General features: G+C 44.7%; 1 protein-coding gene across 1 annotated transcript; it reads left to right on the forward strand.

Annotated features, from left to right (window-relative positions):
* The first annotated feature begins 3,079 nt into the window (after positions 1 to 3,079).
* Positions 3,080 to 8,106, forward strand: PMAIP1 (phorbol-12-myristate-13-acetate-induced protein 1). The gene is made up of 2 exons (XM_049901890.1): positions 3,080 to 3,296; positions 6,355 to 8,106. The coding sequence occupies exons 1-2, from the start codon at positions 3,239 to 3,241 to the stop codon at positions 6,462 to 6,464; spliced, it is 168 nt and encodes a 55-aa protein (XP_049757847.1). The 5' UTR covers positions 3,080 to 3,238; the 3' UTR covers positions 6,465 to 8,106.
* The last annotated feature ends 2,669 nt before the right edge of the window (positions 8,107 to 10,775 follow it).

Genomic DNA, 10,775 nt, shown 5'->3' on the forward strand with positions numbered 1-10,775 from the left:
ACTGTTACATGGGGTTCCTATGGGTCGGAATTGACTTGACGGCATCCCACAACAGCAACAACCAAATAGACTGCAGACTCTACAGACTTGCCTAAGATTTATTTCCCTTATTATTATTTTTTTTTATGGGTTACATAGGAGCCCTGGTGGTGTAGCGGTGAAGAGCTTAGGCTGCTAACCAAAAGGTCTGCAGTTTGAATCCACCAGCTGCTCCTTGGAAACCCTACGGGGCAGTTCTACTTTCTCCTATACAGCCCAGTGTGAGTTGGAATCAACTGGAGGGCAATAGGTTTGGTTTTTTTATGGGTCACATGACCAATGACCTTTTATAATGACAATGCCAGAGGGCAGGACTGACAGGCCTTTGGTAGGTAAACACTGTTATACTACACTTTTCTTATGCTGATTCTATTCACTGCATTTCAGGGTGCATAATTTGAACAGAAGTTTACCAATTTATTCAATGCAGGAGTTAATGTCTATGTTAAGTATGTAAAAACTAGCCTTGAGGGGGCCACACTGCCTTTGGGATCTCAGGTTTGCGGTAACATTTCCAGGCGGCATCTTCCCTCTTCCAGCTGGGTCCTGTGGTGGCGACTCCTGAATTCCGTCTGCTCCGATCCTGATCTGTTTGCCACACTCAAAAGCACCCAACATCAGCCTCAAAACTAAGCTGTTTAAATTCAAGGGTAGCTTTGTGTTATGCTTATAGCTTCGTCTGCACCCTCTGCAGGACGACACCATAAATAAAATGCTTGCTGGTTTGTGTTGATTGACTGATTTAAGATAAATAAGCAAACTCAAATGCCTACAGGGGCCAGATAGCGTAAAGCACTAAAGCAAACAGAGCAGGGAGTGTGGTAAACAGGAGCGCCTACTGCTCCTCCGAAGGACCGGCCTGCGGCCACACTTTCAGTCTATTTTCCACTTTTGGAACAGAACCCAAGGTTGTCAGAGCTTCTAATTTTCTAATGCTGTTAGATGCCATCGAGTTGGTATGACCGTACATAACAATGAAACGTTGCTGTGTCCTGTGCCATTCTCACAATAGCAGGAATGTTTGAGTCCATCGTTGCAGCTACTGTGTCAGTCCATCTTGTTGGGGTCTTTTTCTTTTTTACTGACCCTCTAGTGGTTAATGGAGCACTGGTGGTGCAGCGTTTAAGTGCTTGGCTGCTAACCAAAAGGTCGGCAGTTTGAATCTACCAGCCACTCCTTGAAAACCGGATGGGGCACTTCTACTCTGTCCTATAGGGTGGCTAGGAGTAAGAACTGACTCGATGCCAACGGGTTCTACTTTACCAAGTACGATGTCCTTCTCCAGGGATTGGGCCTTCCTGATAACATGCCCAAACCTGGCTTTTATTAATTTCTCAATTTTTAAATACTGGTAATCAATTCAAATTTTCACAAGACACTTTGCAGGCAAATATTATGAGCCAAACCAAACACTTCTGGGGAGCCACAAAATTCTCAGCAGCCAGGGTGCAACCTCTGCATTAAGCGGTGCAGATAAATCATGAACACTCGTTTTCTAAGAAACTGCGATTGCTGGCTGTAAAGGCTAAGAGCTCTGGCTCCAGGCGGGCCAGCCTGGGTTCAGGTCCTGGCACTGCCCTCTCCCTACGCAGACTTGGGCAACTTAAGCTCTATAACCCTCAGATTCCACACCTGTAAAGTGGCCATGATCTTAATACCTGCTTCCTAGGGGTGTTGTGAGGCCCCTTAGTAAGAAGTGGTCCTCAATACCTTCTAACTATTCCTAATTTCTCTTCTCTTCATAACAATGGCATGACTGAAGCATCAAACATTGTGCAAAAGATTTCACAGTCCCAGATATCTCATTCCTCTCTTCATGCACCTGAGGTTTCTCCGTATTATCACCCATCCTTTTTTGTGTATCCAAACGGAACATGCTCTACTTTAAAAAAAAAAAAAAATTATTCGTTGTTGTGAGAATATACACAGCTAAACGTATACCAATCCAGCAATTTCTGTGTACAGTTCAGTGACACTGATTACATTCAAGTTGAGCAACCATTCGCACCCTCCTCTGAGTTGTTCCTCCCATTAACATAACTCACAGCTCTCTAAGGTTCCTATCTGATTTTTTGAGTCGAATATGCTCTACTTCTAAAATCACAGATCTAACCCGGGCGAAAACCAAGCCCCCTTACACACACACACACACACACACCCCTTTTCTGTTCCCCCTTACACACACACACACACACACACACCCCTTTTCTGTTATTAAAGGTCTGTGCTTGTCACTTCGCTGGAGCTAGCCCGGCTCTCTTAGTGTGAAAACCTTTCTTTCCTGAACTCTTTCCGGGGATTGTTTACAGATATCTCTAATTGCTTATTTATGATAAGGACAAGGCAAGTACTTTCCCCCACCCTACCTTTCCTGCCAGGAAAACCTTTCTTCTCTTGCAATTCTTAAAACCACGCTACAACCGCAGCCTGCTCTACGACCGGTTGTTGCAAATTCTCTGTCCCTACGGCGTCTCCGGAAACCTTGGTGGCGCAGTGGTGAAGAGCCATGTCTGCTAACCAAAAGGTCGGCAGTTTGAATCCACCAGGCGCTCCCTGGAAACCGTATGGGGCAGTTCTACTCTGTCCTATAGGGTCGCTGTGAGTCGGAATCGACTCGATGGCAATGATTTTTTTTGGTTTTACCGCGTCTCCTCTCCCAGTCATTTCAGGAAGTGATTTAGGGGCTGGGGAAAGGTCTCGCCACAGTCTTCCGCACTCGGAAGGCGCTGCAGGCGCCCTAGACGGCCGCCGCCTGGCCCGCCCAGCGCCCCGCTGCGGGACGGGAGCGCGGCCGGGGGTCGGTGTCCGGGGTGCGGCGCCACCGCGGGTGCGGAGCGGGGCCCGGAGTCGGCGCCGCTGCAGGTCCGCGCTCTGCGCCAGCCGCGCAGCTGAGTTTCCCGCGGTCCTGGCCGGGACGCGCTCCTCCCACAGCGACGTCCTGGCTGGCGGAGAGGGGGCGGTGCGGGCGTTAAGTTTCCCTACGTCACCGGGAAGTCCCTTTAAGTGCAGCGCGCGGGGGGGCGGGGGGACCTCAGAGTGTCCGAGCGCGTACAGAGTTCGGTCACACCTCCGCCTGTCTCCCGCCTGGTGCAGTGTACTCCCCGCGCTCTGCCCGCATCCTGCAGTCAGAGCCCTGGGAACTCGCTTGGGGACTGTGCTCGCGGGTTCGCCGCAGAGCTGCGAACGGCTGCTGACCGAGATGCCGGGGAAGAAGGCACGCAAGAGCGCGCAGCCCGGCCCTGCCGGGACCCCGGCAGGTACTCAACAGCCGGGCCGGGGGGACCAGGCAGGCCGGGGGGACCAGGCGGGCCGGGGTGGCGGTCTCGGGCGGGCGGGCAGGGTCGGGGCTCGGGCCGGCGGGGATGGGGCTCAGGCCCAGACTGCATGCGGTTCCAGGTCCGGCCAGGTCTGCCCGCCTGCGATGCCACCAGGAAGCCCTTGCGGGGCTTTCCCAGGACCGTGGAGGCGGCCTGGGAGGAAGCTTTGCTTGGTATTGGGATGTAGCTACGTTTCAGACGGGACAGAAAGCTCCCCTGTCTTCCCCCTCCCTACAGACACACAAGCCGATTGCCCTGCGCTGGGGCCGTGGGACAAAAAAGTGCAAGTGCAGGCGGCTGCAGTGAGCAGAAAGTCACTGTCATGGCAGGTGGGGTGGGAGCGGGCCCCCCTTCGGAGCCTGCACCCCAGCGCTGCCCGCGACAGGCCTTTCCCTCCCGAGTCGTGGTCCTCTGACGGTCTCTGCTCTGTTACCAAAAACCCACTACGCGGTACTTAAAGCTTGTTACTGCCTCGGCTTCTCCACACAGGGCTAATTGAGGGTTTATAGGGACCCCGCAAGAACCTCGACATTTAGGAACCTAGAAAGTTTTCTTTCTTCGAAGCTTAAGAGTGTACCTCTTAAATGGTCCATATTAATTGCAGCGGGGGTGGGGGTGGCGCTAGATAGATGAGTGGAGGTTGGTCCCCAAGCCTTTTCCACCCATCCATCCGTTCCTCGCTCCATCCCCCGCACACAGATCTCCATCAGGTGACTTTTTAAGTCACCGCCCCCCCCATCCTTTCATAAATCTTATCAAAGAAGGCAGCCATCAGTAAGGGGCAGTAGCGAGGAAGGGCCCTAGGCCTCTGGGCTTGAAATCCGTGTAGGTCCTACTGCTGTTGCATCAGAAGACTAATAGACACCTCTTAGTTTCGTTTTATAAAGCCGTTGGGGCGGCAGAGGAAGTGGGGGTGCTTTGTGAACGTGGAGATGGCTGTGTGCAACCAGGCCGCCCTTTCTGGATCTTGGCGTGGGGTGAAAAAAGCTTTGACGACTTCTTGTGAAGTTCAAAGTTCTGACCGTGTTCCTTAAAGATTTGCCGGGAACCTGTGCGTAGCCCTCCCAGGCTCCATCTACTTAGTTCGCGGTAACAAGGAACAGCAGGAAGTCCCTCTTAAACTTGATTAGATATTAGTACATTTACAGGTGTGCAACTATAAAAAAAAAGTTAAAGAAATAACTAGGAGCTATTTTTTTTTTTGTGAAAGGAATCATTTTTGCTCTTAGAATTCAGGGCTCCCAGAATATTATGCTGAATGATATCTTGTCAGTTGCCATCAAGTCGGTTCTGATGCTAATATCCCACTCACTGAAAAGTAAACTTTTCTTTGTAAATTCTTTTCAAAATGTTTGGAGTAAACCCGACCCTATAGTCTATAAAGAATGGCATCTTAAGAGATCTATTAAAAAACAAAAACCCGAGCCCATTGCTGTGGAGTCGATTCTGACTCATAGCGACCCTACAGGACAGGGTAGAGCTGCCGCCGTGGAGTTTCCAAGGAGCGGCTGGTGAATTCGAACTGACAGCGTTTGGTTAGCAGCCAAGTTCTTAGCCACTGCAGCACCAGGACTCTTGAGAGCTATTAGTTCTCCAAAAATTACTTTCTAAAAGGGTCAGGAGCCCTGATGGGGCAGTGGTTAAGAGCGCAGCTGCTAACCAAAACGTCATCAGTTCAAATCCACCAGCCGCTCCTTGGAAACCCTATGGGGCAGCTCTATTCTGCCCTATAGGGTGGCTATGAGCTTCTTCCTACACAGTGTAGGGGTCGGAATGGACTTGCCGGCAACGGGTTTGGTTTGAACAGGGGTAAGGAAAGATTTTGCCAGCTCTTGGAGAGAAATTGATTAAAATGGAGGTTTAAAAACCTGTTTTACTGTATATTTACAGTTTTCATTTATTTTGAGCCCAGCCACTACTTAAGAGCTGGAGCTTCTAACCAAAAGGTCGGCAGTTGTAATCTGCCAGGCACTCCTTGAAAATCCTATGGGGCAGTTCTACTCTGTCCTGGGTCGCTATGAGTGGTAACTGACTGGACAGCAACGGGTTTTTTTTTTTTTTCCCACGATTTGTAGTCAGAGATTTTTAATGTTCATAATCATTATTTTCAAGTGGACTAAAAGACCCTGAGTTGCTCTTTGAAATATCAGAGAAAATTAAAATTATCCTTAGTATAGATTTAGAATTAATTTCATTTACTTATGAATTTACTTGGAAATTAGGTCTAAGTATTCTTTTTCTTAAATTAATATTCAGTTAACTACAGTATCTCAATTCTAAAAAGCAGGGAACTTAATAGAAATTTAACATTACTTGTTTTCTGCTTCAGTCGTCTCCATAAAGGCAATGGATTGGTACAGATTGGGCTTGTAGGAAGAAATTTTTGCTAGAGTAAAATGTAAACTTTTAAATTATTTAAGAGAATTTGCACTTAGAAATTTTGAAATAAAATTAATGAGTTTTATGATAAAAATTCAAAGGGATTTTTTTTTAATGAGGAAAAGGATAAATTTAGATTGGCCTATTATTGAGGGTAAAACCTAAGCGATGAATTATTGACATTTAAAAAATGAATTCTATTTGAAAAACAACACAGAAGGGTTTAGAATTTGGCTTCTGTTCCCCGACCAACCTTAAGTGAGAGAGAAAAGGATGACCTCACCTGGGATTGCTAAAGATAGACTAAAGTTACTCTGTGGTGTTTGACATATTAAATTTCCGTATTTCAAAGTAACATTTGCCTCATTCAGGATGCTTTCTAAAAACAAAATTCAAAATAACCGTCTTTATTTTTACCTCTACTATTTTTTGTTGTTGTTTATGAATCACAGTGTGCTACTGGGTGTGTATGTGTTGGGTCTTTCTATGTCTTACATTCAGAGGTCAGGCTTACATAAAGCTAAGATAAATAACTCACTTGGATGGGCGTATTAACTCTAGTTGAGTACAGTTTGGATTGTTGCCAGTGCTAATGTCAGTATTTTGCTTTCCTTTTCAGAGCGCGATGTTGTCGAGTGTGCTATTCAACTCAGGAGAATTGGAGACAAAATTAATTTCCGGCAGAAACTTCTGAATGTGATATGCAAGCTCTTCTGCTCAGGCACCTGACTGATTCAGATCCTTTGAAAGAGGAGATTCCTTTAAAATGGAAGATCCCCTCGTAGGTGCAAATTTCACCAGCTGTGATCCTGGGGAACATAAAGCAGCCCTTGCTTGCTTTTTGAATACGTTTGGAAATGAAGACGGAGGTTTCCCAGAAGCCATTCTTTGGGATTTTGTTTGTTTGAAAGCAAGAATAGAAGATCCTTGAAATAAGGAAGTAATTACTTATACATTTCTTTTTTGCTTAGAGAATTGTTCTAGTATTTCCTGTGAAGGTGCTTTCCACGTTAGAGGAGTTGATGAAAGACTGTGGACATGGCGGAAGAAACGGAATATGTTCAATTCTTGCCTGTACTTTTAGATGACAACTCGGGAACACTGTATAATATTGGGTTTATACATGCTATATTTTTTTTTTTTTATTGTTAGTAGTCAGAATTGCATTTTGAGAACACTGACTGTTATAGCGAATGTTGATTTCGTAGGCCACTACAAAATGTAAAATCATTTGATAATTTCTTTTGACTCATGTTGTATTTCTTCTGTTCAATTGACCTCTCATTGAATGTATCCCTGTGAGCATGAACTGGAAAGTATGTTTTTGAAAAAATTCCACAGGCTTATAAGAGTCATTACTTGGTGTTAGTAAAACTCTTGTAGATTGAATATTTAATGATAAAGAGAGTGGGGATTTTGTGTAACTAAGAATAATAAAGACAAAAAGAAAAGGAATTTGATTTTCATTGGTGTAGTTAAAACCTAGTGAGACAAATCTTCTAAAGTCAAGGAAAGAAAAAATGTCTTTCTAAAGTTTCTAAACTGTAAAATCCTCTTATACTAACCAGTGTGCAGCCTATAAAAAGTGATTTTTTTTAAAAAAGAAATTAATCATGTTTTCATAATTGGGATGTACTTTTTTAAAAGAGGAACAGATGTTTCTCATCCAGAATGAAAATTCTACATATACATACACGAATATATGTGTACATTTGTGTGTGCGCTCACACAGGGATGTCTCTGTATATTTGCATTAGAGTGTTAATGCAGAACCCTAGAAAGATTTCATGAGTTTTTTTTTTTTTTTAATTAAAGTTTCAGACTATAAACAAAGTTCCCAAATACACAACTAAGAAGTTATAACATTTGATTACATTTCATCAGGAATAATCTTATTTATTGTGCCTATTTATAACTAAAATCTTTTTAATTTAATCTGAATGTACATTAATTAACCATGTATTTTTTTTAGTTCAGACAAAGCTTTCATAACTACTTGAAATGTCTTAATATAGGATATAGTCATATTGGAGCCCTGGTGGCACAGAGGTTAAGAGCTTGGCTGCTAACCAAAAAGTCTCACAGTTTGAGTCCACCAGCCGCTCCTTGGAGAAACCCCATGGGGCAGTTCTACTGTGTCCTATAGGCTTGCTGTGAGTCAGAATCAAGGGGTTTATAGTCACATTAGATGAAAAGTTACCTCAGCATTTTTTCCAGTATTATATAAGGCTATCAGTTTCATTTAATGCTTGTAAAAGGTGTCATTTTTTTTTCCTGGCTACAGGCAGATTGTCATATTGGTATTTATGGTCTGTAACTATTTATATATGTATGTATAATTTGATACAGTAGCAATAAACTTAAAAAATTATATTTCCTCTGTTTATTTCTTCATCACGTAAGTGTAAGTGTTCACTCTCTGGCCCCAATATTTGAACTGATTTACATCAGCAGGCACCTTTTGACCGTATCAGGTCAATGCCAGGAGCTGGTGAACATGAGGGCATTTGGCTTGGTCTCTGCTGCCAAGGGATTTACACTTGAATTGGGAGAGGAAATAGTAAAAAAAAAGAATGGCAGACATCCATCTTGAGTGCTGCCAAATGCCTTACGTTAATTTCAAGTAGGCTATAGAAATCCAGGATCTAATTAGAGGTACTTGATTGCTCCAGGGTTGGTCTGAGGCAAGAGTAGCTCCCTTCACTTCCTTTTAGGTGACCTCACACTTCTCCCTTGCTCTGCCCCGATCTAGAGCAGCAAGTATTGCTTCATCCCAGCAGGTCATGTGCAGAAGTAGGTTGACTCGTGGCCTCCCTGTTTGAGTGTGAGAACTAAAAGATACCCCTAGTTTGTAGCTTCACCCTAGGAACCACACCTTCACCCCACCCCTGCCTTCAAAAATAAGTCTGCTGACATGGTGGAATGGAAATTGCCTCCTTTAAGAGGGGCGAGGGGGAGGAAGGGTTACAGGAGGAAGGTCACAGCAGGAGATGAGAGCTGGAGGACCAGACAGATGGGAAGCCAGGGAGAAGAGGTACATGACAAAGGTGCCAGCTCCCTGAGGGAGGGGAGCTTTGTATTGCAGGAAGAAGAGGAGGGGGAGGTTGGCTTCATAAAAGGTCGGCCAATCTGTAGGCTGGACTTCAAGGTCTTTGGAGAGTAGCTCCCTGCTCATAAACCTCTTTAGGTAGCCAAAACCAAACCTTGATGTTACCTTTGCTTAAAAGTAATATATTTTAATGTAAAAAATTTTCCAAGATACCCACATAATTGTATCTGTGGACTGACAAAAGGCTACTAGGAATTAACATACTTGAGTTTATATTTAAAAGAAAGCCTCAACCTCAATAGTCTATATATTTGAAAATATGTATCTAACTAGGGCTCTGGAACCAGGACTGGGAACCACTGCTTGTAGCAGATGAATTTTCCTTGAACTTGGACTCCTTTCTTAAGTGCAAATATTATAAAATTCCTCTTGAGGAGGACACAGAGCTGAACAGGACACAATTTCCTTACTGCCAGGACTAGTCATTCTAGAATGAAGTATAGATCAAAGTGGTGTGAGTTTAGGACCCCAAACCAAAACCATTGCCATTCAGTCAATTTCATTTAGGAGTGGGGTAGTATTTAAGTTGGGACTTGGAGATAGAGAAAATTTTGCATAGGTAGAGATAAAAGGGTTGGGGCTGCTACAGGACAGGGATCCTCAAAGAGGAAATTACAAATGGACTGTAAGAGGTTAAAGTGTGGGGGACGTGTCAACCCACCTTGGCTCGGTTGGAGATGGAGCTTCTGGTAAAAGAATGAGTTCGAATAGGGTTCAGAGAGAGGAGCAGGGAGACCAGTTCGAGCATTTCCAAGACTCCTCCAGTTTTGTCTTCAGGTACCTGGGTCTGGGGCACTGCAGCTTTCCTTGTCTTTTGGAGCTTTTGAGACAACTGCTAGAGATGGCAGAACAATTGTTCTGGATTTGGGGATTTCTGAAGCTCCAGTGCTAGCACTGTACCTGGCAAGAACCAGATATTGATTTGCGGAATGAATGAGTACTTGAATAAATAAGTGAAGGATGGGGACCAGATCTGTTGCCTACAACAGGGGATAATTGGGAGGTCCCAGTGCTCTGAGTAATTCCACCTTTGTCCCCATCACGGCTTCCTTCCCCTTTCACCAATGGGTTAGAAGTATTTTGAGCAAGTTCCTTCTGCCCCTTGCTCCTCTTTTCCTGCTGATTCCCTGCACAACTTTCCTCTGGCCTAAGGCAATTCGGGCCTCAGTGCTGCAACAGAAATGGTAAAAGTCACTCCAAACTCCTCAAACCCTGGTCAAAGGGGCTAGTGCACCAAGGAGATAACTGGCACCTTAAATATAGACTGGTGGACTGGGGATGTGATGGAGTTCTGAAGCTGGCCTTTCAAGGTCATTAATGAGCTGTGTGACCTTGAGCAAGGCAGCCTCTCTGAGCCAGAGTTATTCTCCTGACAGTAGGAGATTCAGATCATCTTTAAGGACCCCCTGGTGGTTTGAATTAAAGAAAAAAAAAAAGGAAATGTCAGAAGGGTCTTAAGTTCTTCCATCAGGTTCCCAGTACTAGCAGCCTCCACACTCCCCCGCCCCCCCCCATTCCCGACCTCATTTCAGGTGTGTTAGAGGGACCTAAAGAGTTTGCAAAAAAAGCAGCAGGGAAGTGGGATTTTAAAAGCAAAACAAATAAAATTTAAAAAATCTGTTTTCCTATTCTTCTCCCAAATACTGATTCTAAGTCTTGAAGGAGACTGGGTGGGAACTTCTTTGCCTTGTAAGCATTTTCTTGAGAAAGACAATTCCCCATGCATTCTGGTTTCCCAAATGGCTGGAGTCACTCTGTCAGGGCTACCTCTTATACCTAGCTGAAAATAGATGGGTCACCTGACAGACACACCCTACCGGGTAATCTCTTGAATATTCTAATGTAATAGGTCATGGTTAAATAGCAAAACCTTTGTCAATACTAGCCAGGCACTAAGGGGCTCCCTTTTAAGGACTCAGAAATCAGTTAAG

This window comes from Elephas maximus, chromosome 11 (genome assembly GCF_024166365.1).
Source record: "Elephas maximus indicus isolate mEleMax1 chromosome 11, mEleMax1 primary haplotype, whole genome shotgun sequence".
In the NCBI taxonomy this organism is placed as follows: Eukaryota; Metazoa; Chordata; class Mammalia; order Proboscidea; family Elephantidae; genus Elephas; species Elephas maximus.